This window comes from Rhizopus delemar, genomic scaffold (genome assembly GCF_000149305.1).
Source record: "Rhizopus delemar RA 99-880 supercont3.39 genomic scaffold, whole genome shotgun sequence".
NCBI classification, from domain to species: Eukaryota; Fungi; Mucoromycota; class Mucoromycetes; order Mucorales; family Rhizopodaceae; genus Rhizopus; species Rhizopus delemar.
In genome coordinates, this window is record NW_027137865.1 from 1 (window position 1) to 17,246 (window position 17,246).

At 34.8% G+C, this 17,246-nt stretch overlaps 6 protein-coding genes across 6 annotated transcripts; all 6 read left to right on the forward strand.

The window, feature by feature from the left end:
• Positions 1-2,349: 2,349 nt before the first annotated feature.
• RO3G_17330 (uncharacterized protein) lies at positions 2,350-2,966 on the forward strand (the record flags this gene model as incomplete). Its single annotated transcript, XM_067671914.1, has 2 exons — positions 2,350-2,661; positions 2,913-2,966. 2 exons carry the CDS (start codon positions 2,350-2,352, stop codon positions 2,964-2,966), a joined length of 366 nt encoding a protein of 121 aa, XP_067528015.1.
• An 833-nt stretch (positions 2,967-3,799) lies between these two features.
• RO3G_17331 (uncharacterized protein) lies at positions 3,800-4,591 on the forward strand (the record flags this gene model as incomplete). Its single annotated transcript, XM_067671915.1, has 1 exon — positions 3,800-4,591. The coding sequence occupies one exon, from the start codon at positions 3,800-3,802 to the stop codon at positions 4,589-4,591; it is 792 nt and encodes a 263-aa protein (XP_067528016.1).
• Positions 4,592-5,166: 575 nt separating this feature from the next.
• On the forward strand, positions 5,167-6,387 carry RO3G_17332 (uncharacterized protein; the record flags this gene model as incomplete). Its single annotated transcript, XM_067671916.1, has 1 exon — positions 5,167-6,387. One exon carries the CDS (start codon positions 5,167-5,169, stop codon positions 6,385-6,387), a length of 1,221 nt encoding a protein of 406 aa, XP_067528017.1.
• Positions 6,388-12,051: 5,664 nt separating this feature from the next.
• RO3G_17333 (uncharacterized protein) lies at positions 12,052-12,651 on the forward strand (the record flags this gene model as incomplete). The annotated part of the gene is made up of 1 exon (XM_067671917.1): positions 12,052-12,651. One exon carries the CDS (start codon positions 12,052-12,054, stop codon positions 12,649-12,651), a length of 600 nt encoding a protein of 199 aa, XP_067528018.1.
• Positions 12,652-13,233: 582 nt separating this feature from the next.
• RO3G_17334 (uncharacterized protein) lies at positions 13,234-14,945 on the forward strand (the record flags this gene model as incomplete). Its single annotated transcript, XM_067671918.1, has 2 exons — positions 13,234-13,241; positions 13,349-14,945. 2 exons carry the CDS (start codon positions 13,234-13,236, stop codon positions 14,943-14,945), a joined length of 1,605 nt encoding a protein of 534 aa, XP_067528019.1.
• Positions 14,946-16,738: 1,793 nt separating this feature from the next.
• Positions 16,739-17,227, forward strand: RO3G_17335 (uncharacterized protein; the record flags this gene model as incomplete). Its single annotated transcript, XM_067671919.1, has 1 exon — positions 16,739-17,227. A coding segment is annotated over one exon (489 nt), but the record flags the coding sequence as incomplete, so codon positions are not given.
• Positions 17,228-17,246: the final 19 nt, after the last annotated feature.

A 17,246-nucleotide genomic window follows, 5' to 3' on the forward strand; every position in this document is an offset into this window, starting at 1 on the left:
ATAACTAAGTATGTACACTTTGATAATGAAGAGTCTGATGAAAGCTATGATACGGATACAAATAGTTCAACAGAATCTGAAGAAAGTCATTCAGAAGAAGAAGACGTCGAAAAAGAAGAAGAAGGACAATCATTACTAGTATTAGACGACGATCAAGGAGAAAAAGTCGACATAATCTTGGAAAAAGAAACTTACCGTATAAAAGCATCATCCACAGGTCTTACCATTCAGGCTAACACATCAAAGACCATAACAATCGATAAGCCTATTGAAGAACGGAATAATCATGTGTATTTATTTGACGTAACCCATCCAACTCTTTTACCTGCACAAGGATATTTTGATCCATATACATCTCTCGTATCCAACAAAAGGAATTTGGAAATACATATATTCAATAGAACGGAGAAAGACATACAAATAGAACCTGAAGAAGAATTAGGGATGCTCGAAAAATTCAACCTGCAAAAGGATACTATAGTAAATGCCTACAATCTAAGTAATAACCCTGAATTGTGCGCTTTGGAAAGAAGACATATTAGTGAAATAGAGGAAGATAAGAAAACATTAGACCCAGAACTTCTAGACAAATTCGAAATACAGGACTTGTCTGACGACATAAAGCTAGAACTTAGTAAGCTATTACAAGGATACAAGCACATCTTTGATTGGGACAACAACACTATGGGCCACACCAACCTTATCCAACACAAAATCATACTAGAAAAAGACACAATGCCTATTCGACACCGTCCTTACAGACTTAGTCCTATAGAAGCCGACTACTTACAAAAAGAGTTAGACAAATATTGTAAACTCGGAATAATATCACCCTCAAATAGTCCATGGGCTGCACCTGTCATATTAGTTAAAAAGAAGAACGGAGATTATCGTATGGTCATTGACTACAGAAAGTTAAATACTGTCACCAAGAAAGATTCATATCCATTGCCTCGAATAGATGATTTACTTGATACACTAGGAAAAGCAAAAATATTCTCAGCTTTGGACATGCGAGCTGGATTTCACCAAGTGCCAGTAGAAGAAAGCAGCCAGGAATACACCGCATTCACAACTAAATTTGGAACATATCATTATAACATGCTACCAATGGGATTAGTAAACTCACCAGCCACTTTTCAACGGCTCATTGACTTATGTTTCAGACCCTTATTGAACAAATGTCTAGTAGCATATATAGACGATCTTAACGTTTACTCACAAAACCCTTATGAACATTTGGAACACCTTAAACAAGTATTTGAATGCATTGATGTAGCGAATTTAAAGCTCAACCCAGAGAAATGTATCTTTTTCAAAAAACATCTCAAGTTTCTTGGCTATATTGTAACAAAAGAAGGAATACAGACAGATCCATCGAAAATTCAAAAGATAGTAGAATGTCCTATACCAAAGACAGTAACACAAACAAGATCATTTTTGGGATTAGCTTCATACTATAGAAGGTTCATCAAAAACTTTGCTTCAATCGCAAGACCTCTACATGAGCTAACAAAGACAAAAAAGAAAGTACCCTGGACAGATAAGGCGACACGAGCCTTTGAACAATTAAAGAAGCTACTCACCACTGCACCTGTCTTGGCAAGACCAGATTTCGACAAAGAATTCATACTAGTAACCGATGCATCTAAGCTAGGATTAGGATGTATACTCACACAATTAGACAAAGAAGGTCGTGAACACCCTGTAATTTTTGCTAGTCGAGGATTGAAATCTGGAGAGGTTAACTATGCTCCTACAAAGTTAGAATGTCTCGCTGTGGTGTGGGCAGTAAAGCTCTTCAGGCCATACCTATTAGGAAAGAAGTTCACTATCATCACTGACCATTCGGCCTTAACTGGATTACTCAAAGCAAGTAACCCAACGGGAATCATAGCAAGATGGATTGTTATCTTGTCAGAATACGAATTCGAAATCAAATATCGTCCAGGAAGAGTGAATGAGAGCGCAGACTTCATGTCCAGATTAGGATACTAATATCGCCTATTTGGAACACTACAACAATCAATTCTTAGATATTATCAACCTATCAACTTATCATTTTATATATATATCATTAGTATTATCGTTATTATCTACCATTGGAGGATGGGAGGGGTAGTTGAAACATAAATCTATAAAACAATCACAAAAACATTATAAAACAACAAAAATCTACATAGAGGAGGCGGTCGGACAAGACAATACAAATTCTTTTTTTTTTACACCACACAAATTTGAAACAACCTATTCAAAAAAAAAAAAAACCTTAAACCTGAAACAATACAAATTCACCTTGAACAATAAACAAAAAGCCACTGAAAGAATTCATTACACAAGATCACAAAAATGGAAGATAGCCAGATACAACAACTGAAACAATATTTGGAAACACTCAAATTACCATCAAATCTCACACCTACAGAAGAAAAATACCTACTTAGGGAATCCGAAAAATTTACCCTATACAAAGGCATACTTTATCGATATAACACTGAGAACGGATTGATCCGCAAAGTATTAAACAAGAAAGAAGCAGAAGAAGTTATATACGCATATCACCAGCATCCTTTAGGAGGACACTTGGCATACAACAACACACTACATAAGATCGCTGCAAGATACTATTGGGATAAAATGGCCAAAGACATAATGGAATATGTAAAAAGATGTCATCATTGTCAAGTGCATGGAAAGAAGCATCTGAATGAAGAATTATATCCAGTGCCTGTATCTACCAAGCCTTTCGATAGAATAGCCTTAGATGTTAAACATGTACAAGCATCACGTTCGGGTTTTCGATATATCATAGCAGGAATAGACTACCTGACCAAATACGTTGAAGCCAGACCAATGCGTTTTCAAACAGCTGCAGAAATAGCTATGTTTCTATACGAAGAAATAATATGTAGACACGGTTGCCCTACTATTATAGTATCGGACAATGGGAAGCCTTTCCTGAGTGATTTAATCCGACAAGTATGTAGAAGTTATGGAATAATACACAAGACGACAACACCATATAATCCACAAAGTAACGGATTAATTGAACGTTTCAATCGAACACTTACTTCAATATTACAAAACGATCAGTCGAGGAGAAAGAAGATTGGGATGTGTACCTACCTGCTGCCTTGTTTGCGTACCGAAGTATAAAACAAGCTACGACTAAACAATCACCCTTCTTCATGACATATGGTTATGAGCCAAAAACTCCTTTTGACTTGGATCATCATGTCTACGAACGAAATTCACCAAAGTATGAAGCCATTCTACGACATAGAACGATACATCAGATATATAATTTGGGAAGAATACGTGAACAAGCCGCAAAAGCTATAGCACAAGTACAAGCAACTCAAAAGAAGGCCATTGAGAAAAGAATATTAGAAGAAAGCAGAGAATTAAAGCCCCCTTTCAAACTAGGAGACTTAGTACTATTATATCGAGACTCCCTATCTACATCATGGTCTGCCAAATTACAAGACAAATGGGATGGTCCATTTATTATACACCTTTCATTAGGAAAAGGAACGTATCATATTAAAAACTTGGATGCACAAGATACTAGAATTAGAAGGGTACACGGAAATCGTCTGAAACCCTATTTGTTACCCAAAGTACAATGGTGTTTGGAAAATGTCAGAGATCATGATATGCGACTTGATCCTGAAACAAACGTGTTACTTCAATAATTCTCACACACACTTACAAAAAAAAAAAAAAAAAAAAAAAAACGTATAAATAATCAACAAAATTTAGAGCAAACCTATCTTATTATCAACAAAACAAAGCAAAAATGAATCAAGAAACTTTCTCTCTTCTTTTTTCTGGTCTCTCTGTCCCTGCTGGGTTGTATTTGAAACAGATCTATGAAGAATATGGTCCTGAAGGAGTAGAAGCACACCTCAACAATTACCTTAATCAGTGCGAAGACGGAGGCTACCAGCCTATAGAGTATGTAATAGGCTCTGGAACAGGAACCCGTCAAGAGTTTATTAACTATATCATGAACCAACTTGCTCTTAACAAAGGACAAATTGAAGCCCACATTACTGCTACACCCTACGACCCTGAAACTGGAGAAGACATAACCCAGCCTGATAGTATCTTAAACCTGTTGGACACGGATGATCTCTTTGATGTTATATACAATTGTGTCAACCAAAATCCTGAACCTACTGAAGATCCCGCCATTCATGAATATTTCATGATTGAAGTATACGATCAATACATGCAAATTATGCAAGAACAAGAAAATCTACGAGAATTAAAGGAACAAGTCATCGTACGCCTACTTTGGCATATAGAAGAATGGACTCGTATGACATTTAGTGGAATAAACCAAAGATGGGGTGAAGAGATTTACTGGGAAACAAAGTACAATCAATTAAGGAGATTATTGCCAAACCTTGCAAACCACCGGGTACTAGTAAAGAGAATAAGGGATGAAGACCCTTTGCTTCAAGTCAACAGCCAGACCAGGGATGGTCTTTCTTCTGGTGGGAGGATCTGTAGCACAAATGATGAAATTTTAGATCAAGAGAACAATGCTGATCACAAGAATAATTTTGATGTCCAGCGACATTGATGTCGTTCGACATAGATGTCAAACAACACAAACAATAAGCCACGCCAATTTTTATATAAATAAGATGAATATTTTTAAACAAAATAACATTATCCAATCCAATCCAATCCAATCCAATTCAATAAATCAAATCTTCTTACGCTTAAAAAGCAATCTTTTCTTATTGGATCACAATAACCTTTTCTTTTCTTTTTATTTTTACTTATTCTTTCTGATCTGATACCCGAGTTATCACAAATCAAGAAAGATTCCTTTTATTTTTATAGTTTATCAAACAATCTTATTCTTAACCTTATTGATCTAAAAAGATCTGGTGGTCACTACTCAAAGACAATTTACTCTAAAGAACTGTTAAACGTTCAATCAAGTTACCTAAACTCAAGTCATTCAAGACTTCAAACCTCAATTTAAACAAATCTACATCACTTTAACACAAGCCAAGTCCCAAGTACTAACAAGTTACATTTGGTGGTCACTACGAGGGAAATAAATCAACAAATCAAGAAATCTATCGAACTGATCAAAAGAACTTAATCAAAATCGAATCAACAATATCAAAACACTTACTATCAACAATGGCAACGACAGAACCTATCGCGTTGGTGCAAAGCAGCAACCAAATTCAAGGATACCGTCCTAAACTAATCGAATTCTATGGCTATGAAGGCGAGGACTTTCGCCATTTTCAAGAGCTACTGGATTCCTACCTTATACTCAGCAACACACATAGTGATAACCGCAAACTCGCTATTCTCAAATCTCAATTACGTAGAGCTGCTAAAGTCTACTTTGAAAAAACTATACTCAAGGATCGTCCACAAGTGACCTACGATGAAGCTATGGAACTTTTGAAAAGTCATTACATTACTCCTGAGTTAATTCAGAATTACGAATTGGAATTCAATGATATGATCCAAGGAGAGCAAGAACACCCTCAAGTATTCCTTTCAAGATTACGTGAAGCTGCTGACTTGGCTAATATCACTAGCGAAGCCGTAATCGAAAGCCGCTTTCGCGCAGGTTTATTAAGGGATATCAAACAATTTTGTATACAAAGTAGTGCTAGAACATTTCAAGATTGGTTAAACCACGCAGAAGGTTGGTGGAACGCAAACCGTCCACGCAAGATCGCAATGGTTGACAACCCATTCATACCAAGAAATGTAAATCACGCACTCATATATCATGATGATGGTGTTTATCATCAGCGATACCCGACAAATGATCATAACATTGAACTGATTGACGCAAACGAAGGTCCTGCTCAAGTAATCCCAATCTCTAACTTACATCCTTACGGAATGGTCAACACTGTAATACCTAACCCTCAGATTGTAAGTGGGCCCAACCAGCTATCAACATTGGAAATTACTCGTAATAATTATCATGCCCAAAATTATCCATATCAAGTTCAAAGGAACAATGGAACATATCATAGCCAACATAATAATCAACAGGATTTGGTTAATCTTATTCAACAAACCATCCGAAATGAATTGGGTAACCAACAACAATATCAAAACCCGGCTAGAAATTACATTCGTCGTAATCGTTACAATGATAATTATCAGTATCAATACCAAAATGGCAATAACAGTTATAACAATAACGACTACAATAATAATATGTATAATAACAATGGTTACCAACGTAACGATAATAATCACGGAAGACAAGACTATAAAAATCAAGGACGAAGCAGAAATAACTTTAACAATCAAGCTTACCGTCCGCAACAAAACAGACCGCCCGTGCAACAATCTCAACCTCAACAACCTAGTCAGTCAAAAAACTAAATGGGTCGGTTGTTTTTAATGATAAAATGAATGGTCAATCGAACACCCACAATAATAACAAATCCATTAAACATGAAAACTCTCAACACCAACTTAATGTCATCCTATCAGATACAGAAACCAATTATGATCCTTCTCAAATAGAGCTCTGTGCTGCAATAAGACCTGAACGACCTCCTGATGTTACTACTGCTACTCCTTATAACAAAACAAAGCCAACAATGAAGACGAAGGGCAAGCAACCTACATTAACAAGAAAGGTTGTAACGAGAAGTCATTTGGAAGAAATTCAGCCAGTTAGCAATCAACAGAATACATCACAACATGATATAAACATGGACACAGATTTACCTGTACAAGATAGAGAAACGATCAAACAAAAGCGAACTAGAACTAAAAGTGAACCAGCTTTAATTCAGTACGACATAGTTTCTGATGTAATGAAGCAAAAAGCAGATATCGAAATAGGAGAACTTATCCAAGTAGCTCCAACCTTAAGACGAAAGCTAGTCAGCGAATGTAGACCCAAGCGCATATCCACAAAACAGCAACAACAAAATCAACAGCAACCAATGATACAAGCTCTAGATATTGTTGACGATGAATTAAATACAACTGCAGCACATTGTATTGTACATATCAATGATAAAAAGATCAAGACACTAGTAGATTGTGGAGCTGCCAAGACTTGTATGTCAAAAGCATTGGCTGATGAACTCGGTTTAGAAATAGACGCACCGTCTGAAAGCATTTTTACACTTGGAAATAATAGTAAACAACCTGCTCTAGGAATAATTTATGACGTACCAATAGAAGTAAAAGAAGACATCATTATTCCTTGTACGGTAGAAGTGCTACCATCATGTCCTTCGCACCTCATTTTAGGCACCAATTGGTTAAATCGTGCCAAGGCTAAAATTGACTTCAACAGCTCAACCTTAAAAGTGAAATACAAAAACAAGAAAGCTGAAATAGAAATACATTTTATCAAGAAGAATGCAGCCTTGCCAAAGATAAAAGCCCTTCATCAGAATTATCAGCAGCCTATAAGCTTAACAAATTCCAAAATAACTAAGTATGTACACTTTGATAATGAAGAGTCTGATGAAAGCTATGATACGGATACAAATAGTTCAACAGAATCTGAAGAAAGTCATTCAGAAGAAGAAGACGTCGAAAAAGAAGAAGAAGGACAATCATTACTAGTATTAGACGACGATCAAGGAGAAAAAGTCGACATAATCTTGGAAAAAGAAACTTACCGTATAAAAGCATCATCCACAGGTCTTACCATTCAGGCTAACACATCAAAGACCATAACAATCGATAAGCCTATTGAAGAACGGAATAATCATGTGTATTTATTTGACGTAACCCATCCAACTCTTTTACCTGCACAAGGATATTTTGATCCATATACAGTAGCGGACAAAACTGGTGCACAAAAATTAAAATCAGCATTGCATCTCCGCTATATGTCTGCGACATTTGTGGCAGGGTGATTGGCACTTCAGGCCACGATGGATAAATCATAATATCTACAGCTATAGCGGAGCTAGAATAACAATCCAAAAATAGAAACTAAGGTTATAAGGCAAGCAGAATCGAATGGCGCTGTTTAATTTTTGAAGTTCCGAATATTTCCCGATTTAGTCTAGAATAATGGGGCGTTTCTTATGTGAAGCACCTTTGTTCCCAGTTAGTTTTGTATCATTTGGTACATCGGTAATTTTCAAAAATAGTAAGCACCATATAATATTTTTAAACATGTTTAACGGTCTTCAAAATATTTATGGAAGTCCATTGGATGTTTATAAACCACTTTTTTCCAGAAATTACAAAATAGCTTAATTGGAAATATGGCTCATTTGAATCTTGATGTCACGAGTTCAATCCACCCAATGACCATTTTATACTTTTGCGATAACTGATTAAGTTTTCCCTTTTATTTATTTTACAGCTGAAATGTTTTTGTAGGTCACAAGAACTTCTTTTTGAGGGTTGATGTTGTGATAAAGAAGTCAAAAAAATGGTGTAACAAAGAAGTCAAAAAATGAAAAAAGTCAAGAAAATGTTAAAGGTCAAAAAAGTGAAAAAGTCAAGAAAATGAAAAAAGTCAAAAAGAAAAAAAAATTAACAATATAAATATCCCAACTATTTAGATGAAGAAAAAGGACAGTACAGTTCTACTCACATTTTTATTTTATATATTTTATTCAATAAACAGGCAACCTTCTCATAAAAAGTTCCTGATCCCTTTATTTTTTTTTATCTTTACCTTTATTTGATCTTAATTAAAAGATCTGGTAGTCACTACAGTACCTTACTTTAAAAATTTCAAGAAAAACTTCTCTAAAACACTCAACTCAAAACACAAACCAACAAAAAATAGCAATAGAAAAAATTAAAAGATAAAAGATTATAAAAAATGTTAAAAAGATAAAAAATGTTGAAAATATAAAAATGGTCAAAAAAAATAAGAAAAGCAAAAAAGAAAAAAAAATATCATACATATGTATATATCCCATCTTTTTGTGAAGAAATTGTTGGTCAGTTTAAATAAATCATATGTTTTTACGCAGTAAATAACAAACTTTAACAAGTCCCTGTTTACCTAAACTTTTTACTCTACTTTAACTTTTATCAAGAAACATCGTATTGATCTTACACATAAGATCTGGTGGTCACTACTTATCAAACATCTGCTTAAACCCTATATAAAACAACAACTTACAAGGCAATCACAACCTTAAATTAAGCTTTATAAGCAAACTTAACTCATATTAACTCACTTACAGAAGACACACCTTAAGTAGCAGCATAACTATATGCTACTTTAAATTTGCAAAGCAAAAGCGCTATTATCATGTGCTCTGCTTTAATATAATTTTTTCTTTGCCTAAAAAGTACTCACTGTTGTGATTTTTTCACTGCACCTACCATGTGTTGTAGAACAGAGTCTGATCTAACGGACATTGAATAATCACAACTAAAAGAAGTATATTAAAATTGATAAAAGATAATAATTTAAATCTTTATTAAATAAAATATACTCTTCTTCTTTTTTATATAAAACTATCACTATTAGATTCATTCTATAAAGTAAACATGAATACTAAATAAGTCATGATCTTTACTATTCATCATTTCCGTAAATGAATAATAATGGATCAGGTACCTAGTCAACTTTGATCTGACTGGAGGCATTTCATATAAATATATCTTTCCTCTCATTGAAGATGGGACAATTCTCCCAGATCAGTTAAAGAACAATAAGATCTATAAAAACAACGAATTAAAATTTTTCATAATCGATTCAGTGATCATTCTTCAATCAAACGTGTCAATTATTGGATCTACGCTCATAACTACTCATTTACCCGCCAATTGATAGAAGAATATAAGTAGTAGACTTTGTAATGATTTCTTTTTAACAATTAAGATTGTCTTAAATAAAGTTCAGTCTCAAAAAGTATTCTTTTGGTTTATCTTTGTTATTACCTTTACCAGAACATAACACTATGAACTATAAACACACATCGAAAAACAAAAAAAGTAGCAAAGAAATGTACCAAATCCAATAAAAAATAATTTACAGTTTTTTTTTAATTCAAATTATAATGAGAATAACACATTTTATTAGAACATTTAAATTTAACTAAGAATAGATTTGTAATCAACAAAACATTATAAAAACGATAAGCATTAATATTTTTAAATGATATTCAAGAATAATATCACGATATTATATAACAGTATATAGGTTATTACTGTTGTAGAACAGTAACTGATTGTAGTTAACGTTGATAAATATAAGTCTTAATACAAGATCATAATTAAAATAAAATAAAATACAAGTTTATTTAAATAAGATCATACAATCAATTCCAATTAAACATGTTCTTTTAAAATATGTATTGTATTCATGAGAGTTCTTTGATAAGAAGAAGTATCAACTAAAATAACCAAATCCAATCCAATGTCAGGAATATTGCTAATCTTTCACGTAATTGAAATAACGCGTAAAATAACGTTATTCAAATCAGTGAGGAATTCCCAGAATAAAAGATAATCTATGACAGACATACAAAAGAACAAATGAAAAGTTTTCATAATCATAAATAGAGATGACACTTGATAAAGCACCTGAAAGAGTAGAAGAACGTTTACAATGCAAGATATCAAGTCATTCACTCAATAAGATATAAATATCTGCCTTCAATTAGAATAATTTTTACTTTAACTTAAACTGAAATAAAGATCAGACTCGAAACGTTCACAAACTGTTTCTTTATTTTTGTTTTTACCTCTTGTTTTCTATTATCTTAACAATTACAATTAGTTTTTTTACGACTAATGTTTGAACCATAATGAAGAAATAACGATATTTTAAGAATCGAGGAAGCAATGTGATCCTTACATAATATCAATGATGTTATTTAGTTAAAAAACTTAGTATCTATATTACATTCATCAAAAGATGCTTAGAAATAAGCTTCCATTTGGTATGCATGCTCGGACAGTGGATGATGCCACTTTGCAAGACATCCTTGTTATAGCATATACGCTAAGAACCCTAAATCGGTCGCAAAAATTTTGGCGGCCATATCGATGTTTCATATAACTGCCATACATCAGTAATGTTAGAATTCAAGAAACATACAAAGGAGTTGTCGATTGCTAATCCTTCACAAAAGTAAATGAGGGCAAGCTGAGGAAATCAGATGCTTACAGTGCCAGATGAGCTCCAAAATTCAATTTTTCAGATTCCATTCAAACTTCTACCCAATATAGCGTACTATTGGATAAGTCATTTCCCAAAGTCTCGGAGTGTGAAATCAAATATTCGCTCCGCAATCATAAAAAAAGTGCAGACATGCTATAAATTTAAGGGTCACATAAAATTGTTTCTATTCGATGGTTTTTAGTAAAAATTTGCATACCATAAGCTCTAACTGATTAAAGTACTTGTGCAAAATCTCCGCCAAAATCTCCGAAATTACTATTTTTTTATTGCTGTTTTTAACATATTTCTCTTCATCAAATACAGATATTTTAGCAAAGCTATAACACCTATTGTTGGACCATATAGTTACACAAATGTTCAAAGCCTTATTAAAATCTGTAAAGAAGTCATTGATATAGAGCGTGCCCAAAAAAATTGCATACCGCCTATTTTCAAGCGCAGATATCTACAACAAATAGTCGGAATTGGAAAACGAAAATGGTACCAATCGATGCGCAATGACCAAAAATATATATCTCCATATTTGGAATGTAGTTATAGCGCCGATTGAACCGTAAATATCATGATTTATCCATCGTGGCCTGAAGTGCCAATTGTCCTTTGTGGCATATACCATCTGAAAGGCAGTCTAAAATATGCATTATGCTAGGTAAACCGGAACTGTGCCGGACATCCTTCAGGAATAAGGTCATTTTTAGTGATTTTTTGAATATTTCAATTTTCGCCAAAAATGTAGTACTTGTCTAGCCTTCTTTCAAATCTACCCATTTCTTTCTAGTTTGCTGTAAAATTTTATAATACACTAGTGCATTCCAATAGCTTTTAAAAAATATATAAACCCTTGCCTAATTTGTATCTCTCTATGAATTTCACTTCTTATTTTTACCCTATCTATTTTAACAAAGTACCAGCACTCTATGCCCAAAAAAGTCAGCAACGATAAAAGAGAAGCTGTGAAATCTGGAATACGCTCAGGTCGTACGACAATGGATATTTCTAGAACAACAGGAGTCTCTAAATGGACGATCAACAGGATAAGAAAGGAAGAAAAGAACATCAAGGCTCGTAACCGTGGTGGTCGACCGGTCGTAGTTAAAAAAATAACTAATGCAATCATCCGTCTAAAGCTTCGACAAGGACTCTTACGCACAGATTCTGATGCTCAGCTCTTTTTGAGGTCCTTAGGATACAGTATTAGCAAACGGTCGGTCAGAAGGCTTCTTAGAAAGATAGGCTTCAAGTCTGGAATTAAGAAGTACAAGCCTTTCATCAGCTATACAAACCAGAAAAAGCGATTGAAGTGGTGTCGCGACAAAACATCATGGACTGTGGAGGACTGGAAGTCTGTGATCTTCAGCGATGAGACCAAAATCAATGTTTGGGGCGCCGATGGTATACGCTACTATTGGAAGCAAGTCGATCAACCTTGGCGATCCTTTCATGTTAATCAAACAATGAAGCATGGCGGCGGATCTGTTATGCTTTGGGGCTGTATTACATCTCGAGGACCAGGATAAGCTTGTCGAGTATATGATGGCACAATGAATTCAAAATTATACACCCATATTTTGTCTACTACGCATCAAGAAAGCCTAGCATATTATGGTTTGAAAAATTGTGATGTTTTGTTTCAACATGACAATGACCCAAAGCACAAGTCAAGGCATACCACTAACTGGTTATCTGATAATGGGATATCGGTATTAAAAGATTGGCCGCCACAAAGTCCCGATCTAAATCCTATTGAATATGTTTGGCGACAGTTAAAGTCAAAGCTGTCTCAATACGATACCACACCAAGAAGCATGGACGATCTCTGGAAAAGAATCGATAAATAGTGGAACTCTTTTACTGAAAGTGATATGCAGCCATACTATGAAAGCATGCCAAAATGAATTGCTGCTGTTATCAAAAGACGAGGCAATTATACGAACTTTTAGGTTTTAATCACTTTTATGGTTTTTTTTAAAAATATCTATTCTTATAAATAAAGGCTTGGTTCTCCCTCATTTTTGGCAATGCAATGATTAAACTTTGCACAATTTGCAACATTTAGTACGCCTTCCATCTGATATAGTTTCATAGATATTGCAACTGTAATGAGCAAGTAATGGTAGCTTATAGCTGAAAAAAAGTTTTGTGCACCAGTTTTGTCCGCTACTGTACATCTCTCGTATCCAACAAAAGGAATTTGGAAATACATATATTCAATAGAACGGAGAAAGACATACAAATAGAACCTGAAGAAGAATTAGGGATGCTCGAAAAATTCAACCTGCAAAAGGATACTATAGTAAATGCCTACAATCTAAGTAATAACCCTGAATTGTGCGCTTTGGAAAGAAGACATATTAGTGAAATAGAGGAAGATAAGAAAACATTAGACCCAGAACTTCTAGACAAATTCGAAATACAGGACTTGTCTGACGACATAAAGCTAGAACTTAGTAAGCTATTACAAGGATACAAGCACATCTTTGATTGGGACAACAACACTATGGGCCACACCAACCTTATCCAACACAAAATCATACTAGAAAAAGACACAATGCCTATTCGACACCGTCCTTACAGACTTAGTCCTATAGAAGCCGACTACTTACAAAAAGAGTTAGACAAATATTGTAAACTCGGAATAATATCACCCTCAAATAGTCCATGGGCTGCACCTGTCATATTAGTTAAAAAGAAGAACGGAGATTATCGTATGGTCATTGACTACAGAAAGTTAAATACTGTCACCAAGAAAGATTCATATCCATTGCCTCGAATAGATGATTTACTTGATACACTAGGAAAAGCAAAAATATTCTCAGCTTTGGACATGCGAGCTGGATTTCACCAAGTGCCAGTAGAAGAAAGCAGCCAGGAATACACCGCATTCACAACTAAATTTGGAACATATCATTATAACATGCTACCAATGGGATTAGTAAACTCACCAGCCACTTTTCAACGGCTCATTGACTTATGTTTCAGACCCTTATTGAACAAATGTCTAGTAGCATATATAGACGATCTTAACGTTTACTCACAAAACCCTTATGAACATTTGGAACACCTAAAACAAGTATTTGAATGCATTGATGTAGCGAATTTAAAGCTCAACCTAGAGAAATGTATCTTTTTCAAAAAACATCTCAAGTTTCTTGGCTATATTGTAACAAAAGAAGGAATACAGACAGATCCATCGAAAATTCAAAAGATAGTAGAATGTCCTATGCCAAAGACAGTAACACAAACAAGATCATTTTTGGGATTAGCTTCATACTATAGAAGGTTCATCAAAAACTTTGCTTCAATCGCAAGACCTCTACATGAGCTAACAAAGACAAAAAAGAAAGTACCCTGGACAGATAAGGCGACACGAGCCTTTGAACAATTAAAGAAGCTACTCACCACTGCACCTGTCTTGGCAAGACCAGATTTCGACAAAGAACTCATACTAGTAACCGATGCATCTAAGCTAGGATTAGGATGTATACTCACACAATTAGACAAAGAAGGTCGTGAACACCCTGTAATTTTTGCTAGTCGAGGATTGAAATCTGGAGAGGTTAACTATGCTCCTACAAAGTTAGAATGTCTCGCTGTGGTGTGGGCAGTAAAGCTCTTCAGGCCATACCTATTAGGAAAGAAGTTCACTATCATCACTGACTATTCGTCCTTAACTGGATTACTCAAAACAAGTAACCCAACGGGAATCATAGCAAGATGGATTGTTATCTTGTCAGAATACGAATTCGAAATCAAATATCGTCCAGGAAGAGTGAATGAGAGCGCAGACTTCATGTCCAGATTAGGATACTAATGTCGCCTATTTGGAACACTACAACAATCAATTCTTAGATATTATCAACCTATCAACTTATCATTGTATATATATATCATTAATATTATCGTTATTATCTACCATTGGAGGATGGGAGGGGTAGTTGAAACATAAATCTATAAAACAATCACAAAAACATTATAAAACAACAAAAATCTACATAGAGGAGGCGGTCGGACAAGACAATACAAATTTTTTTTTTTTTACACCACACAAATTTGAAACAACCTATTCAAAAAAAAAACCTTAAACCTGAAACAATACAAATTCACCTTGAACAATAAACAAAAAGCCACTGAAAGAATTCATTACACAAGATCACAAAAATGGAAGATAGCCAGATACAACAACTGAAACAATATTTGGAAACACTCAAATTACCATCAAATCTCACACCTACAGAAGAAAAATACCTACTTAGGGAATCCGAAAAATTTACCCTATACAAAGGCATACTTTATCGATATAACACTGAGAACGGATTGATCCGCAAAGTATTAAACAAGAAAGAAGCAGAAGAAGTTATATACGCATATCACCAGCATCCTTTAGGAGGACACTTGGCATACAACAACACACTACATAAGATCGCTGCAAGATACTATTGGGATAAAATGGCCAAAGACATAATGGAATATGTAAAAAGATGTCATCATTGTCAAGTGCATGGAAAGAAGCATCTGAATGAAGAATTATATCCAGTGCCTGTATCTACCAAGCCTTTCGATAGAATAGCCTTAGATGTTAAACATGTACAAGCATCACGTTCGGGTTTTCGATATATCATAGCAGGAATAGACTACCTGACCAAATACGTTGAAGCCAGACCAATGCGTTTTCAAACAGCTGCAGAAATAGCTATGTTTCTATACGAAGAAATAATATGTAGACACGGTTGCCCTACTATTATAGTATCGGACAATGGGAAGCCTTTCCTGAGTGATTTAATCCGACAAGTATGTAGAAGTTATGGAATAATACACAAGACGACAACACCATATAATCCACAAAGTAACGGATTAATTGAACGTTTCAATCGAACACTTACTTCAATATTACAAAAACGATCAGTCGAGGAGAAAGAAGATTGGGATGTGTACCTACCTGCTGCCTTGTTTGCGTACCGAAGTATAAAACAAGCTACGACTAAACAATCACCCTTCTTCATGACATATGGTTATGAGCCAAAAACTCCTTTTGACTTGGATCATCATGTCTACGAACGAAATTCACCAAAGTATGAAGCCATTCTACGACATAGAACGATACATCAGATATATAATTTGGGAAGAATACGTGAACAAGCCGCAAAAGCTATAGCACAAGTACAAGCAACTCAAAAGAAGGCCATTGAGAAAAGAATATTAGAAGAAAGCAGAGAATTAAAGCCCCCTTTCAAACTAGGAGACTTAGTACTATTATATCGAGACTCCCTATCTACATCATGGTCTGCCAAATTACAAGACAAATGGGATGGTCCATTTATTATACACCTTTCATTAGGAAAAGGAACGTATCATATTAAAAACTTGGATGCACAAGATACTAGAATTAGAAGGGTACACGGAAATCGTCTGAAACCCTATTTGTTACCCAAAGTACAATGGTGTTTGGAAAATGTCAGAGATCATGATATGCGACTTGATCCTGAAACAAACGTGTTACTTCAATAATTCTCACACACACTTACAAAAAAAAAAAAAAAAAAAAAGTATAAATAATCAACAAAATTTAGAGCAAACCTATCTTATTATCAACAAAACAAAGCAAAAATGAATCAAGAAACTTTCTCTCCTCTTTTTTCTGGTCTCTCTGTCCCTGCTGGGTTGTATTTGAAACAGATCTATGAAGAATATGGTCCTGAAGGAGTAGAAGCCCACCTCAACAATTACCTTAATCAGTGCGAAGACGGAGGCTACCAGCCTATAGAGTATGTAATAGGCTCTGGAACAGGAACCCGTCAAGAGTTTATTAACTATATCATGAACCAACTTGCTCTTAACAAAGGACAAATTGAAGCCCACATTACTGCTACACCCTACGACCCTGAAACTGGAGAAGACATAACCCAGCCTGATAGTATCTTAAACCTGTTGGACACGGATGATCTCTTTGATGTTATATACAACTGTGTCAACCAAAATCCTGAACCTACTGAAGATCCCGCCATTCATGAATATTTCATGATTGAAGTATACGATCAATACATGCAAATTATGCAAGAACAAGAAAATCTACGAGAATTAAAGGAACAAGTCATCGTACGCCTACTTTGGCATA